This window comes from Lampetra fluviatilis, chromosome 10, assembly GCF_964198595.1.
Source record: "Lampetra fluviatilis chromosome 10, kcLamFluv1.1, whole genome shotgun sequence".
Classification (NCBI taxonomy): domain Eukaryota; kingdom Metazoa; phylum Chordata; class Hyperoartia; order Petromyzontiformes; family Petromyzontidae; genus Lampetra; species Lampetra fluviatilis.
This window is the reverse complement of record NC_136284.1, coordinates 218,095-243,622: the sequence shown is the minus strand read 5'-3', so window position 1 is coordinate 243,622 and position 25,528 is coordinate 218,095. Positions and strand designations below refer to the sequence as shown.

Genomic DNA, 25,528 nt, shown 5'->3' with positions numbered 1-25,528 from the left:
GCCCGGCGAGGAACAACGGGCCGGGGCTTTGCCGTCGCCGTCAGCCCTCCCGACCACGCGGCACGAAGACGCCATCTTGGGCGTGGAGATTCTACGAACCCAATAAAGGACAACGGAGATCGACATCTGAGAGAGAGTCCTTTATTACATACGTAACGGGGTGTAGCAAGCCATTATGTTGCGGTGTCTACATCACGGTCCGTGCGTGGGGTGTCTACATCAATGTCCACATACAGCCCCGCCCCTCGGGGGGCAGTTGGGTATAAGGTGGTGCGCAAGAGAGCTCGAGGCAGTCGTTGGAGCAGAAGAGCCAGTGAAAACTGAAGACCAGCTAGCTAGCCCTGGGACTACCCTGACTCGCTGCTCTTGTAAGAGCCGAGCAGGGCAAGCCAGTGGCGACCTCAGAGCAGCGAGGTCTGTGTCCTTGTGAGGCCCAGGCTCGTGTGGCTGAGGGTTGGACCTGAGCCGAAGCTGGGCCAGGTGAGTTAGCCTCTATAGGATGGTCTAGATTAGAGGAGTGCAGGAGCTAACGGGGAAACGTTAGCCGAGGGACACTGCCTCGGATAGACCGGGTGAAGGGGCCGTTACTCCTTCCAGTGTTAGGGTGCGCTACATACTGTATAGTACCCATTTGTTAATAAATACGTGTTGCCTCCGTCAAACGTCTCCTGCGCTACTTACGCCATTACACAAGAATACGTGTAAACCATATGGGTTTACAGGTGTAATGAGCTACTTCCACGACACGTCGTATAGAGGGTACTTCTTTATTACTCACACTGGGCACAACACAGGCCAACACTTGTTCTTCCTCACATTGAGTAGAACTCTAGGTAATAACACCTCCACTGGCTACACACGCAGCCAATCACTCGGCATGGTCCTCTCGCCTCACTCGGCCACGCCGCTGGCTGGCGGCGTGACGATGACGGAGATAGAAACCACGCAGGAGATCCTCCATGTGGCCGGACGACGCAGAGAGATGTCAGTGAATAGCGACACAGCCAGGACCCCACACACGAGCCCCGAGCTCCGGATCCGTTCCACCTTATATCCCCCCAGGCGTGGCTAGGTCCCGCCTCCGCCCACGCCCTCTCGTGGAACGAGCAGGTTCCTGGAGAATCTCGGCTAACCCCACCTGTTACCTTTGCCCCAGATACACCTCCTTCCCCGATTGGTTGTTACTTATGTGTCCGTGCCCGTGAATCCCTTCACAGTCCATCAGGTGTCACCCTGTCATTCCATCACCCCCCCCCCCCCCTCATTAATACCAACGAAATTTCAGGTGAGGAATACCCTTGAACAATGTAAAAGTACAGCAATAAAGGAGTGAACCAAGCAACGACTCCGGGTTTTCTTAAGTAAAGCGGAACAATCCGCCGGAACAATCAAGAAGCACATAACAAGGCAAGGGATGACAAAAAAATTGCGAGAGGGAACGAGATGGGGGGGAAGAGAAAAAAAAGCACAACTCAAGCAACAATCCCCCCTTCCCTTAAACAACACACAGGGACATTCATATTAACGGAATCTTAAACATTTAGACCAAGTTCGCGACGCCGGTCCGTCAACGGAGATGGTCTTCATCTTCTGCACAGGGTGTATGCACACAGCCGGAACCCCCGGAGAAGTAGGTGGCAACACTGGCTTCACAGGTGCTGCAGGCTCAGCGGCAGCAGGCAACTTCTCCCGTTCGGTGAGGCTTTTAAGTCCATCCACTGTCATGGGCTTGGACGCTGTGGACGGCACGATAAAATCCTTCTCACGTATGCCCTCTGCCCGCACTACCCCCGGCTTGTTGGACGCAACAGACACTGGCCATCTACTTTTTGGAGATAAAGAGTCAGCTCGAGGAGGAACAAATGGTTTCAACCGAGATAGATGGACAAACCAACGGTGACAGCCTGTACATGCACACACTGCGGCCGTTTGACCTCGATCACTTCCACGGGACCCTGCCAAGGCTTATGAAGCTTAGGGGACGTACCCACTGGCACCTGCGGGCAATGCAACCATGCCCTGTCACCTATGGACCATGACAGTACGTGATCCTGGTTCCCCGCAATTCGCTCATTAGCTGCCTGTGCTCTGGCGGCGTTCACTTTGGCTGCTTTCTGAGCCGCCGAAATGTGTTCCAACGTTATTCGCACGTGCACAGGCAATTTGGATTTCCCCTTTTCCTGCGACGAACCCAATTAAGCATCCATAAGAGGTACATTTTCCCTCCCATACATGAGAAAAAACGGCGAGAATCCCGTGGAAGCATGGGGGGCCATCCTATACGCAGATAATACACTTGGAACATGCAAATCCTAATCCATTTTGCGTCGCGTCAACCGCCTGACAGAGCATGGATGTCAGAGTCCTATGCAGCCGCTCCACCATTCCATCCGTCTGGGGATGGTATGGCGACGTTTTAATTTTCTTAGTGCCCAAAGCATCCTAGACCTCACGCAGCAGCTTCGACGAGAAATTCCGCCCCTGGTCAGTGAGCAACTGCTCAGGGGCCCCCTTGTCCATTACGTATCCATACAAAAACGCCTCAGCAATCGAAGCCACCGACTGGTCAGGCAGTGGCCAAGCCATAGGCCATCGTGAGAAATACTCAACCCCCACCAAGAGAAATCTATGCCTTCTTTGAGTGGCCGGGAAGGGCCCAAGGATATCGAGCGCTACCAACTCGTTAATCCGTGAAACCAAAATGGATTGCAGCGGAGGCTGGGACTTCTTCAGCGGCGGTTTCCTACCCGCACACTCCGTACACCCTTGGACCAAGTGGTACACATCACTTGACATACCCGGCCAATAATAATCATGCTGCAGCATTATCAAGGTATTCCGGACCCCGAGATGCAACAATTTATCCTCGTGCACCACTTGAAACAATTTACCTCGAAGGGCAGTGGGGACGACAACACGACAACGGTATAACATATCTTCTCTCAACATCAGCAGGTCATCCTGAAGGACCATTCGCGGCCCGTCAGCAGAAGCCTTTTGTTCCAACTCCGCACCACGCTGCAAGGCCGTCAAGGAATTATCATCCAATTGCTCTCGAACCCATTCAGAACGCGTAAGGTGCAAAACGCTATCCGCAGGTGCAAACAAATTGGCGGACTCAGCGTCCTCGAACGCCGCCATAACAGTAGCTGAACTCGCCATCGGAGGTTTACAACGGTCCGCACAAGAAGAAACATGCACAGCGAGACGATTGAGGCAACCGGGATAACGCGTCAGCATTGCAATGCCGAGCCCCTTTTCGATATATCACACGGAATGAGTATTGCTGCAAAATTTTAAGCCAATGCGAAAGTTGGCCAGAAGGTTGATCAACCTTCAAGGAGTACTGATCCGTTCAGACAATGAATTCTCTGCCATAGAGGTAAGGCCTGTATTGTTGTACTAAATAAACCATGGTCAACAGCTCCCTGCGAGTAACACAATAACGCCGTTTTGCGGGGGACAGGATGGCGCCTATGCCCGTATCACTAACGTCTGTGTCAAAAATAAATGGCAAAGAGAAATCAGGGTACTCGAGTGTGGGTGAATCGGACAACCGCTCACAAAGGGCTAAAAGTGCAGACTCTTCTTCCACTCCCCACTGGATCCTCTGGTTTTTAGCCGTCAAGGCGTGTAAGGGCTTAGCAACCGTGGCAAATTGCGGCACGAACCTGCAATAGTACGACGCAAACCCGACGAAGCTGCGCACATCTCCCACGAACCTGGGGGTCGGCCAATCGCGCACACAAGCCGTTTTCTCGGGATCCATGGCTATGCCGTTCGCGCTGACAATGTGATCCAAATAGCGCACAGAATTCTGCAGCAAATGACATTTCGCTGGTTTCAGTTTCAAATTAGCTGAGCGCATTCGGACAAGAACAGATCGCAGCCGCTGGAGATGTTCATCAAATGTGTGGCTGAACACAATGACATCATCCAAATAAATGAGACATGAGTTCCACTGCAGGCAAGTCAAAACGAGTTCCATAAGCCTTTGAAAGGTGGCCGGAGCCGAATTCAATACCATCGGAACACAATTATATTGGAACAGTCCCTGGGGTGTGCGGAACGCGGTTTTAGGCTGTGACGACTCGTCAAGGGGAAGCTGCCAAAACCCCGATGACAAGTCAAGCATAGAAAAAACGCGCACCGGACAAAGCATCCAGAGAGTCGTCCATGCGCGGGAGCGGGTATGCGTCGGCTACGGAAACCTTATTCAACTTACGGAAGTCAACACAAAACCTAAGACTTCCGTCCTTTTTCTTAACAAGCACGACGGGCGCTCGCCAAGGACTGGTAGATGGAGAAATAATATCGGCGACCACACTTCTCATCAACCACCTGTTGCACACGTTCCTTTTCTAGTGGACTCAATCGATACGAGTTCTGACGAATAGGGCCGGCCTCCACTGTGTTGATATGATGTTGCAATAAGGAGGTACGGCCAATATCAAATTCACTTTTGCTAAACACATCAGAGAATTCGCACAACAGCGATAGCAATTCCCCTTGCTGCACTGAAGACAACTGCAAATTCTCCTGACATAGCGCTTCTGCCCACATTCCATTCACAAATTCAGTCTGTTACACTTCACCAACCATACCACCGGTCGCATCAGCGTTATTCTCACAAAATGCGGTTGTTGCGTGAGCCAATACTGTAACCGCTTGGACAGAAACCATTCCCGAACCCACATTAAACACCTGTAAGAACGGCTCTTGGTCGAGGCGAAGGACCATCTGTGCGCCTACTAGCGGCAATCCACGGGTCACCGTTTTCGACAGAGTCAGAAGGACTCTGTCAAATCAACCTTTCCCAACCTCTTGCGATCGTGTAACGGTACAAGTATCTGCGAGCCCGGTGGAATCTCCACCGAGTCCCTAGCAAGGGCTTGGACTGTGACACACGCTGCCGTACTCATATGCGGAGATGCCAAAAAAAACTATTTGCGACTCGGCAGCATTTCCACACAACCCTGATCAATCAGGATCTTAACAGGCATTTTTCGTAGAAAATCGGTACCCAAAAGGCAGGGCACCCACCAGCATCCTTGAGATTAGTACAGGCCCGACCGCAGCGACTTCGCCAATTTTGATGCGGGCCTCCACTTGCCCAATGATACCCATGCTCCCACCATTCGTCGCGCCACAAGCATTTACAACAGGTCGCACTCATCGTTCAGACATCGGAAACAATAAAAAAATTACATCGGAAATAATGGTGGCCGAAGCTCCCGTGTCCACCAAGACACGAACCTCAATTACCTGAATTGAGCCAGATACCGCTGAGGAACCCAGAGCTGCCGTGATCACTCGACGAGCCAATTTCTTCCACTGCATCCACAAACTAGGCCACCCATACGTAACAAAATTCTGCTGCCCAGTGTCAATGTGTGTGTTATGCCGGGTGGAGATGACCCTAGAACCCATAGATGCCTGAGATTGCATTATGGGCCGGGTGTCTGATGTATCTTGACTCACCTGTTGGGGTAGAGATGTAGCCGTCAGTGGAGCTGTGGGCACCGGAGTTGTGGTCGCAGTCCAAGGACGGTTCTGACATCCTCATGCGAAGTGCCCCGGCTGGCCAGCGGAAGCAGGTAAGCGAGGGCCTCTGCAGCGTCCAATCTTCTTGCTCGTGCAGTCTCCAGCTCCTCTGACACTGCGCGGCATCCCCTCTTCTCCGACTCTACACCGGGAATGCATCAGTGATGTCCTCCTCCGAAGATGCCTCCCCAGCCGGCAACACGACAACGTTCCGTGGCGACCACCCCTTCGGCTCCCCGTCTTGGCTGGGGTCCCCTGTCCACGCAGCCATTTGAGCCCATCGGTGCAAGTTCTTGTGGGACTGAAGACACCTGACGGCCCATAGGGACTTCTGTTCGTCTTCGTCATACATAGGTAAAATGACTCCCATCTCTCGTGCCAGTCCCAACATCCTTTCCATGACGAGCGACTGAGCGCTTTCGGATCCACCCCGGGGTAAGCTGTGCCCACTAACGCCAACAGCGCGCTGCGGTAGGCAAGAGGCGTCTCGGCCTCCCCTCGCCTACGCTGAAGAAACTTCCTGTACGTGTCGGAAGGCAGCTCGTACACATCCGCCATCTCAGCATAAGCACCTTGAAGTGTAGCCCTCCTAGCAGCGGGAATATCCCTGAAAACAACAAGAGCGTCGCCGTCCAAAACAGTTGGCCGAGCCATCAGCGCCTCATCTTCTGTCCAATGGAGTGATCGGAAAGCCGCTTCAAATCGCCAAGTGAAGGCGCTCCAATCGCCTCCTGCCGCGACGAACTCTTTAACCTGAGGTAATCTGCGAGCACGTTTGGTTCCTCTTTCCCCGTTTCTAACAGCGAGCGCCGTGTCTTGCGTATCATACTTGTTTTATAAAATGGCGGACTTTGTCCGCGCCTCTTCCGTGCCGCCCGTAATGGCGGACTCCGGCTGTGCGTCCTCCCCGCCACGTGTAATGGCGGCCGTCATGCTTGCGGACGTTCCCGCCAGAACATCAACTCCCGGCCCCTGGTCGATCCTTCATGGTGATGTCAGTGCAGCGCGACCCGCTATTGTAGTCTCTGTCACGAGCGTCACCAACTGCATGAGAACTACCCGCAACAGGTCCAGCTGCACTGATACCATCTGCCAGCCGTCTTCGGGCTGCTGGTGCGGAGTGGCTGCTCCAAGTTCCACCATCTCTGGCGCAGCCAACTCACTCGCGCAGCTTCAATAACTGGGACCGCGGTTCCCGGGCTGGTAGGAGATCTTGGGTAACGTTTTCATCGTCGTCGGAAGACGCCACAGGTGGATTCCGTTTCTTCTGATGCTTAGACATACTTCCTTCTTTGCTGTCTAGCACTAAACTCCTCCACTGGCTACACGCACAGCCAATCACTCGGCGTGGTCCCCTCGCCTCACTTGGCCACTTCTGACTCCAATGTAATGAGCGACTTCCACGACACGTCGTATAGAGAATACTTGTTCTTTATTTCCCACACTGGGCACAACACAGGCCAACACTTGTTCTTCCTAGAGTATAACTCTACATAATAACACCTCCACTGGCTACACGCACAGCCAATCACTCGGTGTGGTCCCCTCGCCTCACTTGGCCAAGCCGCTGGCTAGCAGCGTGACGATGACGGCGATGGAAACCATGCAGGAGATCTTCCACGTGACCGGACGACGGAGAGAGATGTCGGTGAACAGCAACACAGCCAGGACCCAGGACCCCACACACAAGCCCCGAGCTCCGGGTCCGCTTCACCTTATATCCCCCCAGGCGTGGCTCGGCCCTGCCTCCGGCCACGGCTTACCCCACCTGTTACCTTTTCCACAGATACAGTTCCTTCCCCGATTTGTTGTTACTTCAATGCCCGTACCCGTGAATCCCTTCCCAGGCCAGCAGGTGTCACCCTGTCATGCCAGCAGGTGTCACCCTGTCATGCCAGCAGGTGTCACCCTGTCATTACACAGATATTAAACTATTTATAATAGGGTCTCGAAAATTAACACTGGTGTCGATCCCATCAACAGAAGGACTGAGGTAAGGTGTTGTGTGACGTGGAGGGTGATGAGGGTGTGTCTGGTCATGATTGCAGGTATATGATGTTCACTTATTTTGAGTGGTCGTGTGTTTGCTATTTTTCCGCGGGTATTTAACAATCAGATGGCGTCACCCTTGTGGCAACAATTATTTAATTATATTCACGGGTGTTAATAAATTGCTTATTTTGATCAATCCAACTCGAATCAATAAATAAAATAGAGTTGGAAGATGATTAGCATGTTATAGCTTTAAGATTTTTTTTTACAGTTGATAACATTTTCTGTTATTGTGGTATGTTGTGCTGTTCATTGGGAATGCACAAATTGGCCGATTTGCAGCTTTAATCTAACATTGAGTTAATGGGGTGAGCAGAATAGGTGTTTTGCCAGAGGCTGCATTCCTCATTCGGATATACAAAAGAAAATATGTTTTATATGTTCATTGTCAGTAAAACATGATTTCCCCAATTTACATAATAAACATTTTTAAAAGGAAAAATACTCTAAACGCGTGATTTTGACTCTAAATGTGGAGGAAAAAACAAGACCCGGAGAAAAATCCACACGACCATGGGAAGCGGAACATGCAAAATCATAATACAGGCGTCAGGGTAGGGGTCAAACCCACGACCTGCATACCAGGCGCGGGAATTAATATATCGCCACAATAAAGAGTGAGGGAAATAATTCCGCTTATTATAAAAAAATACTTAAATAAGTTGAGTCAATGTTTTTAAAAGAGCAGTGTTACAGTAGACCTGCCACTACTGGTGTCGCGTGCTGTAATTTATACATTTTAAGTCAGAATTAATCCTTTAGACTGGAGGAATCCGATCAGCTGTGAAGCTCTTTGTCACAGATATCAAGTCAGGGCAGGTCAGAAAGTTACAACAATACAAAGGAGAGTAAATATAAGCAAGTCACTAAAATAAAGTACATAGGTACAAATTGCTGCCGATTTTTCAATATGGTACTAGCCTAGGATTTACATTTGTCCGGGTTTATATCAGAATAAATAATGTTTTAAACATCCGTTGTGTTCTGTAGCGAATGACAGAGATACATGTGCAGACTACTGAACATCTGTGAAAAGAGCTTAAAAGCTCATCAGATTCTTCTAGTCTAAATATTCTTATTCTGCAGTGTCATACATTGAGAAAGAAGTTTCTAGCGTGGCCAGCATCACAGGTACGATGCGGACTGCCGCCAGTAGGAGCAGTATCGGAACTGAGAGTGTGGGCGAGATCCTGACATGACCCCAAAGAGCGCCTCGAGATCGGCACCAGCAAATCCAGAAGTTGGTCCCGGTCCACCAAGCAGATGCTATATTGGACAGACAGGGCGTAACGTTAGTGTAAGACTAAAAGAACACCAGAGAAATATTAAACTATCACAAACACAACTGTCGGCAGTGGCAGAACATGCATGTCAACAGGGACACTCAATTGATTTTGACAACGTGGAAGTGTTGTGTAAAACTAGTTACTACTGGCAAAGACTAATTAGAGAATCGATTGAAATTGAGAGAAACAGAAATAACTTTAATCGCTCAGACAGCTACAGGCTTAGTGCGGCCTGGAAGCGTATTATTAAATAAGATACATTACAATTCCTTATAAGGGAAACAAACATTAACTGATTACTAATGTAGCATAATCACAATAAAACACATTCCAAATGATTACTAATCTACAACTCGCATCGTAACAATAGCCTGATTACTAATCTAGTATATAATTACAATCACTCCCCCCTTGAATCTTTGCACCTGATGAGTTAATGAGTTAATGATGACGTCACCCTGCTGCTGCTCTATATAAGAACGGGAGACACAGCAAAGCCTCACCATTCTGGCGAATTGCCCGATGACGCTGAACGCAATTACCAGCGAAACGCGTTCCTGAACCGGTTCTCCCTGATACACTGCTGCGGCTCGTCGGTGTCCCGTGGGTTCTCCAGCCACCCCGGGGTGTGCGAGGGCCCCAGACCGGGTGGTCTGGGGTGGCCTTGCTGCCGGAGGGTGGGGGAGCCGCGGGCGCTGTGGGAGGAGTGACCCAGCTGCAGCGAGCACATGGAGATGGAGACGGAGTCGCGGCGCACGGCGCAGCCTGAGGAAGACACCCGGGGCGCTGCGAGAGACCGTAGGAGCGGGGCGGGCCCGTCTGGTGCGAGGGTGATGTCGGGTGAGGCGCAACAAGGGAAGAGAGTGGGGGGGGGTGGAGGGGTTGGGGAGCGCGGGGAGGGAGGAGCGGGGAGGAGAACGAGGGGGAGCGCCGGGAGGAGGGGGAGGGAGTACCCCCGATCGGAAGGGGGAGGAAGGGGCAGGAGAGGCGCCCGCAGCCCAGGGGCCGGGAGGGGGGCAGTGGAGAGAGAAGACGGCGGGAGTTGGCCCGGTGGGTGCGGGGAGGCCCGGCGGGGGAGCGGGGAGGTGGCGCGGTGGAGCTGGGGCGGGCCTGACCCCGTTGCAGGCCAAGAGGCACAATTGCGTGCGGGTCGAGTTTAAGGAAGATGTGGAAGAGGGGGTCACCCTGGACAGGACGACCTTCGTGAGGTCGGTTGTGCTGGGAATGCTGCAGGTGGAGGTGGAGGACTTGTACTGCCTGATTGCCCTGCCGGGGGGGAGGGCATTCGACGTGAGCTTCACCACCAACATCCTGCTGCAAAAATTCCTTGCCCGTTTCGAGGAGAAGGCGGGGGAGAAGCCGCTGGCGTCTATGAGGACGCGGTTGCTATCGGACCTGGAGACGAAGGTCGTGACCGTGTTCCTTTATAATGAAGCGTTGCATGATCAGGACGTGGAGGTGTGGCTGCGGCAGCACTGTGTGGTCCTGTCGGGCTGCAAGAGGGTGCTGGATGCGGCGGGGATATGGACGGGGGCCAGGCAGTGGAGGGTGCGTCTGAAGACGGAGGGGGGGGCACTGAAGCATGTCCCGAGTGCTCTGAACATCGGCGGAAACAGGGGCTATGTGGTGTACGCGGGACAGCCCAAGCTGTGCAGGAGGTGTGGGGGAGGGGGGCACCTGGCAGCAGCATGCGTGGCGCGCGTTTGCTACAGGTGCAGGGCGCTGGACCACACGGTGGAGGAGTGCGGGGAGCCAGCCCTTTGCAACCTGTGCGGCAGCAGAGGGCATTTGTACAGGACCTGCCCAGAATCCTACGCTAACAGGGCGCGGGCATGGCGGAGTGGCCAGGTGGAGGAGGCGACGGAGGCTGCCGGACGGGAAGCGGGCCGGGAGCGGGAAGGGAAAGGGGAGGTGGAGGAACCGCGGCCCCCCGAGGAAGGTGAGGGAGGGGGATCGGCGGAGGAGGGAGCACCACCACCACTGGAGGGGGCGGAGGAGGGAAGGGGAGACGGCATGGAGGGGGAGGGAGGGGGATCGGCGGGGGAGGGAGCACCACCACCACTGGAGGGGGCGGAGGAGGGAAGGGGAGACAGCATGGAGGACTCGGGAACGCCACTGGGGAACTGGTCGGAGGTGACAGGAGAGGAGGGCGAGGTGGGGCAGCGGGTGGAGGAAGGGGCGGATGAAGCATGGGAGGAAGTGGGGGGGAGGAAAAGGAAGCGGGACAGAGTCCTGATAGGAGCTAGTCCCCAGGAAGACACGAGCCCTTCAGGATCCGCGCCGGACTCGGGAGAGTCGGGGTGGAGGTGGGGGGAAGGGGGGGAACGTTTGATCCGGGGAAAGCCCCGTAAATCAAAGGGGAGGAAAACGGTTAAGGGGAAGGCGGGCAAAGGCAGGAGGAGGGAGCGCGCGCCGGAGTCCGACACGGGATAAATCACGCCCCGGCATGGACATATCCGCAGCATCGGTCAATGTGAGAGGGATGAAGGGGAAGGGAAGGAGGGGGGCAATCATGCAGTGGCTGCAGCTCACCAGAAGCGATGTAATCTTCCTCCAGGAATGTCACCTCCCCTACACCCTAGGGTCGGAGGCTCTGCTGGACGGATGGAAGGGACAGTACTTTTGGTCTGGCAGCAACGAGAGCAGGTGCACAGGTGTGGTCACCCTCATAGGAAGACGGGGAATGAGTGTAGAAGGGACCCAGGAAATAATACCGGGTCGGCTTCTCTGTCTAGACGCTACTTACCAGGGCGTGCAGCTTCGGCTGATAAACGTGTACGCCCCGGTACGGTGCATGGAAAGGAAGGAGGTGTGGGAGAACCTGGCGGGCCTACTGGCCACCAGGAGGCAGGTCATCGTGGGGGGCGATTTTAATTGCCCGTTAGGCCTGGCGGACCTGGTGTCGGTGAAGGGGAGGAGGAAGTTAGATTCCTCTTCCAGGGAACTGAGGGAGCTGATGGGGACCTTTGGGATGGTGGATACGTTCAGGAGGATGCACGGCACGCGGCCAGAGTTCACGTGGGCGGACAAGAGTGGGGGAGCACAGTCACGCATTGACTTTATCTTCGTTTCCGACAAGGTAAATGTGGGCAGCGCGGGGGTGGAACCTTTTCCCCTCTCGGATCACAGAATGGTGGTGGCAGAGCTTGTGATCCCGGGGGGGGTGAAGAGGGGGAAGGGCGTGTGGAAGATGAATGTGGGCTTGCTGGCGGAGCAGGAGTTGGTGGAGGATTTCAAGCGAGCGTATGCCAGCTGGAGGACGCTGCAGGTGTGCTTCCCCACGAGGGTGGAGTGGTGGGGGCATGTAAAGTGTAGGATCAGAACGTTCTTTCAGTGTTACAGTAGAAGAAAGGGGGTGGGTAGGGATTTGAGACAATGGAACGCTAGGTTAGAAAGGCTGTATGGGCTGCTAGGGCTAGGGTTCCCGGTGGGAGAAAGGATAGCGGAGATGAAGGGGAGGGTAGCCTCAGTCCTGGAAAAGAGGGCTAGGCAATTAGTGTATAGGGCGAGGGTCAGGGCAACAGAGGATAGGGAGCAGTGTACACGTTTTTTCCTTAAGGCGGGTAGGGAGGGAGACAATGAAATGAGGGAGCTGGTTAGTCCTACTAGGGGTAGACAGGTGACGACGGAAGGGATGATTAGTGTAGCGGAGGACTTTTATGGGGAGTTGTATAAAGGGAAAGGGATAGATGGGGGGCGGCGGGAGGAGCTGCTGGGAGCATTGGCGAAGAGGGTTGAGAACCCGGAGGCGCTAGGGGAGAGGATTCAATGGGAGGAAGTGGAAGGGGCGGTGAAGGGGCTGAACAAGAACAGGACCCCAGGCCCGGACGGGATCCCGGCGGACTTTTACATAAAATTCTGGGAACTCCTGAAGGAGGATGTTGTGCAAATTTGTAGGGAAACGTTGGAGGAGGGGCAGGTACCGGACGACATGCAGGAGGGCCTGGTGACACTGATTTATAAAGGGAAGGGGGAGCGTAGGGACCTGGGAAGTTGGAGGCCAATAACCCTCCTGAACGCGGACTATAAGATCGTGGCAAGGGTGGTGGCAGGGCGACTGGGGAAGGTGGTGGGTGAGGTGGTGGGGCCGGACCAGACGTGTGCGGTCCCGGGGAGGAGGATCGCGGACACTTTGGTGGTCTTGAGGGAGGCGATTGAAGGCGAGAGAGAGAGGGGGTGTCCGTTGGGGATCCTAAGTCTGGACCTGGACAAGGCCTTCGACCGCCTCTCTCATGAATTAATGCTGGCGGTGATGGAGAGGATGGGGGTGTGCGGGCCCCTGGTGGAGTGGGTGAAGCGACTCTATGGGGGGCTCAGGGCCAGGCTCCTGATAAATGGGGAATGCTCCGGGATCATCCCAGTGGGATCGGGGGTGCGGCAGGGATGCCCGATGTCCCCAGTGCTATTTGTCATGTGCATGGAGCCGCTGGCGCAGATGATAAGGAATGACCAGAGGATTGGGGGGGTGGTAATACCGGAGAGCAAGGAGCAGGAAAAGGTGACCCTGTACATGGACGACGTGGCCGTGCTATGCAGGGACGTGGCATCGGTATGGAGGGCAATGGAGGGGATGGGGAGGTTCTGCGCGGCCTCCGGATTGACGGTCAGTGTGGGGAAAAGTCAGCTCATGGTTTTTGGAGACCCGAGGCTTTTCGAGGGTCGGCCGCCGGAGCTGAGTCTACAAACAGAGGGGATAAAGATACTGGGGGTGTTTTTCTGTGGGGATAGGATGGGGGAAGGTAACTGGGAGAAGGGGGTGAGGAAGGCAAAGGGCTGCCTAGGTAAGTGGGCTGGGAGGCGGCTCACGATGGCCGGTAGAATTATGGTGGTTAAAACAGAAATATTACCACCCCTAAACTACTTGGCGCAGGTGTTCCCACCAGGTGGGAGGGAGGCTAAGGCCTTGACCACGGCGATTTTCAGGTTTATCTGGGGGGGAGGGATGGAGAGGGTGAGAAGTGCCGTGGTGTGTCTGCAGGTCCAGAATGGGGGGAGGGGTGCCCCAAATGTGGGGTATACCCTGCAATCGACCTTTGTCTGCAATGCGCTGCGGCTGTTCTTCTCTGCGGAGCCGCGGGGCAAGGCAGCGTGGTATATGAGGTACCGACTGACGTGGCGGTTGCGGGGGCTAGGGATGACTGAGGCAGGAAGGAGCACCCCTTTGGACTGGCCGGGGGGCTGGGTTAGCGACGTGGTGGGGAGCTACGTCGGGCAGCACGGCCTGAGCCGGTGGGGGGGTCGGTGGGCCCCCAGGGAGGTGCGGGCTGCGGCGGAGAAGGAGGAGGCCTGTGACGAGGTGGCCGGTGCGAGGAGGGAGACGCACGGGAAGATTTGGAGGAATGTGGCGTCGGCAGTGCTCACGAAGGAGCAGCGGGACCTGTCATGGCTGGCTGTCCGAGACAGGTTGGAGACGCGGGGTTTCTTGTACAGCCGCCAAATGGCGCATACCCCCAAGTGCCCGAGGGGCTGCAACGCGGATGAAACTGCGGCGCATGTGATGGTGGCGTGCCCTTTCGCCCAGGAAGTCTGGAGGAGGAGTAAGCCGTTGCTGGCCCGTTTCGCTCTATCAAGGGTGACGGCACGGGACGTCATGTGGGGAGAGCTGCGGGGGGTGGGGAGGGAGGACAGGGACCGGGTGTGGGCTGTAATAGGAGCGACGAAAGAGGCGCTGTGGAAAGCGCGAAAGAAGGGGCTGGAGGGGTCCCTGACGTCCCCGTTGGAGACATGCTATGCTGCGAGGAGACTGTTGGAAAGGGTGGTAGAGATGGACCAAGGGAAAATGGGGCGCGAGGCCGCAAGGGAACGATGGAAGTGGCCGCTGCCCAGGGTGGGCTAGGGCGGGGGGGGGGTGGGAGGTCCTCGCCAGCATCCGGGGGGGTGAAGGTGTGCGTGGCTGGAAGGGGAGGCTTCCCCTCCGATGCTGTGGCACGGGTGATCCCGGCCCAGAGGATGGGTCGGTGACTGAGCGGGACCTTTAGGGCGCGAGTGAGGGGGCGCCCCCTCGGGATTCGGTTTGTTTTTCGGTTTGTTGTCACCGCCGAGATACTGAATAAAATTTAAAAACCGCAATTACCAGCGAAACGTCGTACTCAAATTGTAAATGTTGTGGCTTCAACACACCGGTGGGCTAAAGCAGTGAACTCTTTGTCTTTTGTCAACGTGACACATTTTTACTGATTGGCCGTGTCGGGTGGTGGAGGGTTACGACACATTTATAAATAACGCGATCTAAACCCAAAAACGTTGATTATGAATAACATTGGTCGCGAAAGCCTACGTGTTAAAGAGACCATTTTGTTAGATTTTTAAAACTTATTCTGCTCTACTGATGGTTAGTTATTCCAAAGTTGAGATCAACTCAGATTGGTTGAGAGAGCACGCCCTTGGACCCTTGCCAAATAAGTCAGAATTATAATATTGTTCCTGGAGAAATCCGATGAGCTATAAAGATCTTTTTCACAGATGTTCAGTAGCGGCGGGTCAGAAAGTAACGACAATACAAAAACACGATAGTGCAAAATACGTATAAGGAAAGATAAGAAAAATCACAAAACATAAATAAAAACATATACTCTTTGGTTCTTTCGGTAAAGTCACGTAGAAAGAAAATAAATTAAATAATAAATATTTAAATAAATGAAATAATACTTATTTCATTTATTTTACATTTTATTTATTTTCTTTCTACGTGTCTTTACGGAAAGAACCAAAGAGTAATTCCTGCAGTCACGAAAGCTTCAAATCAAGTTTAAAAATACATACGTTCAAAAAAGTTGCACTAGTCTGACTGAAATGGGATAAAGAGCATGTGTGGTTGACGTGGCAATGGCAGTTGTAGGTTAAAGAGAGCAGATCTTGGCTGGAAGGAAACGTCATGGCTACAAGACCTGGGATCAATCAATCAATCAAACTTTATTTCTATAGCACTATTCGTGCAAAAAATGCAAGGGTGGGACAGTCGGGTTTTTTACAATCGGGTTTAATTATCTTTTTATATTAATCCCGATCATCTGAAATTGGGAAAAATCCGGTTTAATTGGTTCTAATTGCAGAACCGCACTTCGCCAGCGGCCCCCCGGACACCGCGCCTGCTTCCGCCCATTTGCGCAATTGACGCCATTTTCTTATTGAGATGCTGGTCAAGGGGAAAAAGACAGCGTTGCAATGGTGGCAGACCGACGGCTCGGAGTGGCCTGACCTGAAAAAGATCGCCATCAAGCTATTCAGCATGGCCACGTCGAGCGCGGCATCCAAGCAGAACTTCTCAACAATGGGCTTCATCCATTCCAAGCTAAGGAACTCACTGGCGCCCACGATTGTGGAGAAGCTCGTGTTCATCAAGACCAACCTGACCGCATTCTACGACTACCCCGTGCCCGACGGCCCCGAGTACGATAGCAGCACCGACGAGGAAGCAGCCTAAGCCTATCAGAGTTTCGTATTCATTAAACCAGGTTTTAATTCCCCCGAAATCGGGTTTAATTGTATTAAAGAAAAAACCCGATGCCTGCCGCTGGAAAAATCGGGTTTTTTCCACCCATGAAAAAATGAAATACATAGTGCATTATAGGCATTAACAATAAAAGTGAAATTGTATACAAAATAAAATCACGTAAAAATTTTTTTAGGAAAGACATAATAAAAATAACACATTAAGAAAATCCTAATTAAAGGCAAGTAAAAAAGAAAGTTTATTTATTTATTTTAAAAGTGCTTAATGATTCTGAAGCCCTCAGATCCCCTGGCAGGCTGTTCCACAGGTGAGGATCGTATACACTAAAAGCTGCTTCTTCGTAAATTTTGGTCCTGGCCTTTGGGACGACTAAAAGACCATCTGAGGGATCTTGTTCGTTCATATCTTAAAAGCATGGAAGACATGTATACAGGTGCCAGACCCTTCCACGACTTAAAAACCAATAGAAGATTTTAAAAATAAATTCTATGACTGACTGGCAGCAATAATTGTAAAATGGGTGTATGTTGGTGCTTTTTCTGATTTTCTTCAGAACACGTGCCACTGCATTCTGAATTAGTTGCATTTACTTATTAATTTCTGCAGAAGATCAGAAAGAAGAGCAGTACAGTAGTCAAGTCCGTGCTTGTATTGTTTGGTGTAACTTGATGACCCGCCCCTACTGGACATCTGTAAAAAAGAGCTTCATCGCTCATCGGATTCCAATCTAAATAAATAAAAACAGCCCACTTGCTGTACTGCCTTTGGCGCGCCAGGATATATGGCAACTCAACGCCCACGGAAGGGAGTGGAGCATTGCGTGAGTGATCCACCAACCCTCGCTTTCAGTGCTGAATTGCAGGTCACGTACATAGCCACACCACCTTCTGGCTGGTGGCGCAAGCCACGAAACGATGCTAATTGATCAATCGATTAAACAAATTGGTCACGAAATTGGACCTTTTCCCAGTATAAAGTATGACAAAAAATAAGAAAAGTTGTACCCTTTCTGGCAACAAAACAGGTGAGAGCAGGCCCTAAAGAGGTATATATCTGGTGTAGACCAATCAGTTTCCATTGGGTCAAACTTAACATATCTTAATGTTCGACGGCTTGTGCACCAGATCTTATTTATTCATGATGTACTTACAAAAAAATCCGCAGACTACCTGCAGCATCTCCTCTCTGTTTCAAAGAACAAATCTGACCTAAGGTCCTCGCTCATTTACCAGCTTCACATTCCCTATTGCCGTACAAATACTGGAGGAAGGGCCTTTGCTATTAATGCCCGAAGGGTCTGGAATGCTATTGCCAATAAACTGCAACGGGAATCACTACCTATGAGATCTTCACTCAAAACTGCTCTAGAGGAGTTGTACACCCCTAGCTGCCACTGCTATTCAGTGGCCTAAAATACAATACAATGTTTCGCTTCGGATGACCACTGCAAAGTATTATCTGTGTTTTGATTTAGTGTGCTGATCTTAAAGGTGCATTGAAAAATGTGATACTCGCGACTGATGCTCCTGCTGTTGTGGAGTGACTCATGCAGCCAGCTATGGCTGCAGGGTTTGGTGGTACATATTGTCGTTTATTGTGAAAATTCGGTCACAGTTCCTATGATCTCTGTTACATTGCTTTTAATGTGGTGATTTCGAAACTTTTTTTGGTTTGGCCATGTTTGTTGTTGTAGTACGGAGTTAGACTGATGGCCTTAATCTAAGTTGTCTTGTGGTTGTTGTTGTTGTTTGACTTGCATCCCACTGGCATTTTTGCACACAGCGTTGGTGTATGGTGCTTTTTTCTGGAATTTTTGCTGGTTTTTTTCCTGGATTTTCAGTTTGCACATAGTCACTTTAAGATGTTTTCTTGTTCATGTTTTTTGTTTGTTGCGGTTGCACCTGATTCAAGAGCCGAATGGCTCGCAGGGCTAAAGCTAATAAATGAACTTGAACTTGTTTGCATGTTCACCACAAGTGCCGTGTGAGGTTAATGAAGCATACCATTCCTTGCAACAGGTTTCAATGCTGGTGTTTAAACATCGTAACACTTTTTTTATTGTCAGAAAGGGTAAAACCCGATTCTTACCTTGACTTAAAGCTTTCGTGACTGCAGGAATTTATATTCTTTGGGTTTTTCGATAAAGTCACCAATCTACGTGGCTTTACCGAAAGACCCAAATAAAATTAGGTCACAGTTCATAGGTATAGATTTATTCTTTGGTTCTTTCGGTAAAGTCACGTATAAAGATAAAATAATAAATTAAAGAATAGTATGCAAAGAAAATTCGGTCACAGTTCATAGGTATAGATTTACTCTTTGGTTCTTTCGGTAAAGTCACGTATAAAGATAAAATAATTAATTAAATAATGGTATGCTATTATAGTATGCTATAATTTATTATTTTATCTTTATAGGTGACTTTACCGAAAGAACCAAAGAGTAATTCCTGCAGTCACGAAAGCTCCAAATTAAGGTATAGATTTTTTGCAAAGAAAAAAATCTTCTCGCTTCTCCGTACCACAATAACACATTGTGTCTCTACAATTCGATTCCCGCGAATCGATGAACCGCATCTGGTGCGATCTTTCAGGAATCGATGTGCATACATATATTCGACTCGCGGAATCGATGCACAGCGTATTCCTGTTACCGCATATTTCGCGTGGCAAATCACCCGCGTGTGGATGCCCCGTTAATCAGCGATAAACCAGCGACGTCGATGACGCGGGTGTCTAACGCGCCCCTCCGCTCAGAACCTTCAGGCGACGGAGCTCACCCCGGGGTCCCGCGCTGAGCCGCTTCCTCTCTGGCCTCCTTCATTCGCGCTCCGAGGTACATTCCGTCGTCGGCGGCCATGTTGCTACGTCCCTCGTAGACGATTGGTTAGGACGACGCACGTGCTCTGAGTAACGTGCTGTGATTGGTTACCCATGCCGCGTGCCGCTATCTTGTTTAAGTCAGGTAAAGGACGCGGCGCTTCTGCACGGGCCTTTAAAGGAACATAAATAGGCGACGTTTCGGGCAATGACTCTTCACAGCACACACAATTATGTGCTTCTGTTTTGTTTAATACCGGGCGGTGGCGGCAGTGGCAATGCAGGTGATCTGATATCCAGGAGTAATGTTGAGGCAGCAAGGTTTGGTGGATCACAATTCAAGTTTAATAGAGGTTTTTGGGTTAGATCGCGTAAATGTATAAATGTGTCGTTAAAACCCGCCACCACAGCCAACTAGTAAGGGTTGTCACGTAAACAGAACTTGCCAATTCGTCACTAGTACAGCACACCGAATGTGTGTTGGAGAGCCAAGCCACAACGTTTACAATCCGAGTACGACGTTACATTTATAAGCTTACGGGATCTAACCCAAACAACTCTATTTTGGATGATATTGGTCGCGAAAGCCTAAGTGTTAAAATGATAATTCAAGTTGTGAAACTCCCTCATTAATGACACCGCGCATCAGGAAGGATGTGATTCGCGGTGTCATTAATGAGCTGCTAACTGCTACTGTGCTGGTTTTTTACATTTCACCTAATCTATTTATACATGCGAGCCGTAGGACTCTTCAGGAGGGTCTTACATTGGGTTGGTATTTAAAGATGTTTTGAGCCAATTAAAGACGAGTGCTTATACAAGTACTAAAAACCCGGAGCACCCGGGATAAAAACACGCACGCGAGGAGACAACACCTTATCCCCGATTAGCCCACTTGCTCTACTGCCTTCCAGCGAGACGGGGTTATGGCACCTCAACGCCAACCGGAAGGGAGTTCACAACAGTTGTACAATCCGCCAACCCTCGCCTCTACAGTGATGGACTACACGCTACGTCCATAGTCACCAATGCCCATCTGAAAATGGCCTCGATAATTCCTTCAGATTGGGTTTGAATTTATTTGATTTGTTACACGGATGCTCCCTTTAGGCAGTTTCCTGGCTATTTTACAATGGTGATCCCGTGGTACGTGAGGACAGCAGCAACAAAATACAAAAACTTAAATATATTGCAGAGACCGAGTACAGGGTACAGATGGATATCTCCAGGGTGCTGATATGATACACGTAATGACATGCTGTGCATACAAGATGCCTCATCTATAGCTGTCTCCGCATAACATAAGTGTATTTTTATACACATCCCATCGGTCAAACCTTAATGAGAGTGTATTATCTACACAGATGGCTGCTGACCCCACACCCATGAAGTGGTGGGGGCTCGACCCGCTGCACCGCACGCACGTCAAGCTCTATGTGGCTGACATCCTTGGCATGGCGCCGGCGGCCTCTACGCCAGGAGTGTATTTCTACCGAAATCACGCCATCACCCACGTGGATGTGATGGGTACTGTCGTGGAGGTGCGAGAACGGGAGAGCTTCACGGCGTACGCGCTTGACGATGGAACGGGCGTCATCACCTGCCTGTGCTGGAAGGAGCCAGAGCGGTGCAGGAGAGGAGGAGGTGGCACCCTACCCCACTCGTGTGCATCGCAGGTCGTGATCCAGGATCTCCTTGCGTTGGTCCTGCACAGGGAAGCGGAGAGCTCACGCGCGCAACTCGGAGACTGGCTGCACGTACTCGGCAGCATCAACTGCCAGTGGGAAACCAGAGAGATACATGCCACGTACTACAGCAGAGTGGATGACCCAGGGTGCGTGCAGCTGATAGAACGCCTGCGAGAGCAAGTGCGGCTGTATACGCAATACTACGATAAGGAGTATGCATGGGCTGGGAACACCAGTCAGCTTAGAGGACAAAGTGACATTCTACTGAGCACGCTGTGTGATGGGATTTTGAAGTTCCTGGAGGATAATGGTATTCGAAGTGTTTATTTCCAAGAGCTGCAGCGTGTGGAGAGTTTGGCAGCGCTCGCTGCATTCACAGAGCGCGACACAGACCGAAGTCAGATGTTGGCACATACCTCCTCACAGCGTGAAAAGTGTGCCTCGCACCCTTCCTCAAAACAGGAAGGCTGTGTGGCCTGCACTGCACAAGTTACCACGCTCGCTCAGTTCCGTGATGCTCTTTGCCGACTCGAACAGAATGGCTTCGTTTACAAACATCCCACGAACAATGAGTTGTACTTGGTGACAGATTTGGACGTCAACTTGCGCGATAACGTGCTGCTCGTGGTGCGTGGGAAATGCACAGGGCCTGCTTCCAAGCAGAGTGCTGTGTCCCTGGGCGACATAACATACGCGGTGCGTAATCTGTGTGGAGTCACCGTGCGGGAAAGCCATGTGGAACGGGTCCTGGCAGTGCTAGAAGATAAAAGCTTAGTATTTTGCAAAGGCAAAGATACGTACATTGCATTTTGAAAACTGTTGCTGTCCAGCAGGAAATACTGTAATATTGTTATGCTTGTTTACGTAGGAAAGCTTCAGGGGGCGATGTTGCAATATGTAATTCCAGTTGATGTTTTGGACAATGCCAGATAATACATTTTAATCTATGGGAAGAAACCGGGGAACCTGGAGGGAAACCCATACAGAACAGGAACATTCCATATGGAAAAGGCTCCCATGTCAAGCATCAAGCCCAGGACCTTTTTGCTGCAAGGTATCAGTGTTTCGACTGCACCACCCAACTGCCTGATCCTGCACACTTGCGTCATTTCACCCTGCTTTGTGTATATTAGGAAGCCATTGGAGCTATGCACTATTCGAACTATATTGAAAACTCATTTCTTTTGAACTGCTTATATATTTTAATAATTGCCTTATGGTTTGTTAATTTGAATGCATCGTTGATAGTTTATGGTACCATCAAAGCTTTCGATAGTATTATTCGTTCTTGTTTTATACATACGTCTTTAAATGCATGGCTTCATAAAATAATTTGGTATGTAAGGTTGTGCTGGGTTGTATTATTTCTTATGTGTTGCTCTTTTCTGAATAAATGCATCTTCATTTCTTCAACTTTGCGCCAATCATCACAGTAGAAAGTTTTATGGAAGTCGTGCATCAACTGTAAATTGCTGAGGATATGGCAGAAGGAAGCGATAATGCCTGTGGTGCACCAACGATTCTAATGACTTCTGATTTAAGTCTGAGCCTCAAAGGGGGTTGCCTCTGAGTTGTGGGCACGAGGGCCATCAAATTGACGATATCAACTCACGTTAACTTCAGGCTCATTAAACCAACATGCTAACGAATGCACAACAATGAACAGTATATTGTTGAATGTGAACGACGATCCTCAATCGCTGCAATTCATGCAATCTCGGTAGGTTTAATTTTACCATCGGCCGTGAACAATAAACAGAAACTGCTGGATGAGCAAAGCAAGGTGAATTAATAATTGTATGTATTTTGCAGTGGTGCACAAGCAACAGAAATCAACATTCGTCAATAACACTGCCTTTGAGGAGAAAATATATCGTTAACGTTTTGGGCAATAGCCTTTTTTCATATCACAGGGAGAAAAAGTGGATAATAATACACCATGGGGTGTGATGGAGAATATATATTTTATGATCAGTTTTTAGTTGGGCATATGACTGGTAACCCAATAGATATTTAGTATCAACAAAAGGATTTAACTCCCACATTTGTGAAGTGGAAGCATCCGAAAAGAAATGCCAGATACACGTATTTGAAGCTACAATAAATTAAATAAAACATTTTAAAAAGCTTTGTCTCAGGTGTGATTCTTACCCATGTATTCAGTTACATAAAAAACGTGAAATTTAATTGAGGAACTGTGTTGTCGTTGTGTCGTCTGGGACTTTTTGTTGTTTTGCCGTCTTGCCCAAGCTTCAGTGTTGAAAAATTCGTAGGAATTTATTTATGCCATTTGTACGTGCATACTTTATATATTTTAATACATTTTAGTGACTTGCTTACATCTTCTGTACTTTGCACTCTTATCGTTTTTTTGCGAAAAAGCTTCATAGCTTATCGGATTTCTCCAGTTTAAAGATTCTGATTATAAATCATAAAGACTAGCCTTTTGCCCGTCCAAGGACGGGTGTATTGCAGTAAATCTGAAACTTGCAAGCGAACAGCAGACCGCGACGTGATATTCATTGCATCCATTCGTGTGCAATTTGTAAGGCCGTGGTGACAGACATTTCATTTAAAGGTTATAATCCCTTGTTCATCATAACGTCCTTTTTACTTCTATGTCTCAGTAGCGTTACGGAGATCGCGTGACGTGAGGGTTCTGCCTTTGTAGTGAGGGTTGTGGGTTGACGCCGAGGAGGGGGGAGGAGGCGCCTCGCCCACCCCCCCATGTGGAGTGCCGTCACCCGCTAATTCTTATTAATGGGAGGGGGCGTGTCCATTTGAAGGACGTCACCTGTTCATGATTATTAATGAGGGGGGCTGTTCGATGTGGAGTGGCGGCACCTGCTCATGATTATTAATGAAGGGGGGTTCTCATGTGATGTTATGTCACCTGCTCATGATTATTAATGAGGAGGGGGGGTCCCTGAAAGTTGTTTGTCTGCAGTAAGCGCGTGTGTGTGTGGGGGGAGCGGTAGTGTAGCGGTTAGCGCGCTGCGCTATGAACCTGGCGACCCGGGTTCGATACCCGCTCATGGCTAACACCAGTGACGATTATCTGAACCGGTCCTGGGCCTCCCCTAGGTCGACTCAGCCTTAAATGAGTACCTGGTGCGGTGTGTAAACATCACCACTAGGGAGACAAAGGCGGTCGGGCGTGGTGCTGGCCACCCACCCCCTCGTGTACCGCTCCGGCCTTCATAGGTGCTCGCTAACAGCACTTGCCCCTACAGTCTGTTCAGGCTATACGGGGGATCTTTGTTTTATCTTTGTGTCCGGCAAAACAACCCCCTACCTCCTCGCGGTGCCGGGCGGGCAACACTGTCGTGGACATTGCTGTGGGGGGTGGGCCAATGCCCATTGGCCTCTCCCCCCATGGCGTCTGTGACCACCACAGTGGCTAAACGGGGGCTCTGGATGGTTGCGAGGGGCTGGTAACCCCTCCACCTTCAATTAATTACCACGAGACTACGATATAAACATAAAAATGTAACATCAGCTTGTGCCGGAGGCCCCGGGGGGACAGGCTTCTATGACGTGTCCTGGCCAAACCCCAATTGGCGGAGCCAGGAGATTGAATCTTCACCCTCGGGGCTCCTCCAGAAACAACATAAAACCGCTACGGATGGCCACGTGGAATGTTCGAACGCTCACTGCGGAGGAGAGGCTGCCACTCCTTTGTCGGGAGCTGGACCGGTGTTGTATCTATGCCCTGTTTTCCGTTATTAATACTAAGAATAATTAAGAAAAAAAATGTTTTTTATATATATATTTTTTAAATTAAATAATGAAAACAACCCACTACACTCACAAGCACACCAGGAATCTATGAAACATGGAGGGCCATTAAAACGATAAGAATTCGGTCACAGAGAGGTCAGAGACATCCAGATGGACAAAAGATCGATGGACTCACCTCCCAAGACATCTGGAGATGCACGGATGGGGTGCAGAGCAGAGAAAAACAACTTTTGCAACTCGCATTTTCCTTAACGTTTTCCTTACCGAAAAGTAGAAACTTAACAAAAAGAATTAACCAGCAAACAATAGGGGCTTTTTATTAGTAATTCCCTTGTATTACTCGTATTCACCGCATATATATTATTTAGAATTATATGTTTTCTATCTACATGACCTTCCTAAAAACTAAAGAATGCGAATTTCAGAAAGCTTAAGTGGAAACTTAGTTACACTTAACCTCAGGACATTAAAATATAACTCAGAATAAAACACCAATCCCTGAAGAACTAAACTTGGCGAAGCCCTCAAAATAATGATGTAACGAGGATCATTACGAATATTCATTAAACATAGACGAATGATAACCACGATACTAAGACCGAAGGAACTCATAAGAAATATCAAGAATAAATGTAACACACAGGACCACATAAGGTATTGCATAAATCTCCTCGACCACCTTTGTCTTCCAGCGGGGTCTGGCCTCGGGATGACCCACGCAGGGCAAGCAGGGAGCAGAGGGAGTCAAAGGGTCGCGAGGGGGGGGGTCTGTGCTGGCATAGCTGGGACATGTTTTTTTTCTGTTTGTTTTCTCTCGCAAGAGATGCGCAGAGAGGGGAGTCACGTTTTTGAGTTTAAGCACAAGCGCACATAGCGAATGAGCTGTCTGGTTCGAGTTGCGCTCAGTCTTGCAACTCGGCTTGCGACGCGGCGTTGCGACGGGGC

At 50.4% G+C, this 25,528-nt stretch overlaps 2 protein-coding genes across 2 annotated transcripts in view; one reads left to right on the top strand and one right to left on the bottom strand.

Annotated features, from left to right (window-relative positions):
• LOC144934376 (amine oxidase [flavin-containing] B-like) overlaps window positions 1-19,317 on the bottom strand; it is a 79,127-nt gene extending 59,810 nt beyond the window's left edge. The window contains exon 1 of the mRNA XM_078860062.1: window positions 19,115-19,317. Within this exon, the coding sequence (XP_078716188.1) occupies window positions 19,115-19,194 (80 nt within the window). The 5' untranslated portion in view covers window positions 19,195-19,317. The remainder of the gene's footprint in view (window positions 1-19,114) is intronic.
• Window positions 18,961-22,932, top strand: STN1 (STN1 subunit of CST complex). The gene is made up of 2 exons (XM_078860061.1): window positions 18,961-19,170; window positions 20,519-22,932. Exon 2 carries the CDS (start codon window positions 20,519-20,521, stop codon window positions 21,653-21,655), a length of 1,137 nt encoding a protein of 378 aa, XP_078716187.1. The 5' UTR covers window positions 18,961-19,170; the 3' UTR covers window positions 21,656-22,932.
• Window positions 22,933-25,528: the final 2,596 nt, after the last annotated feature.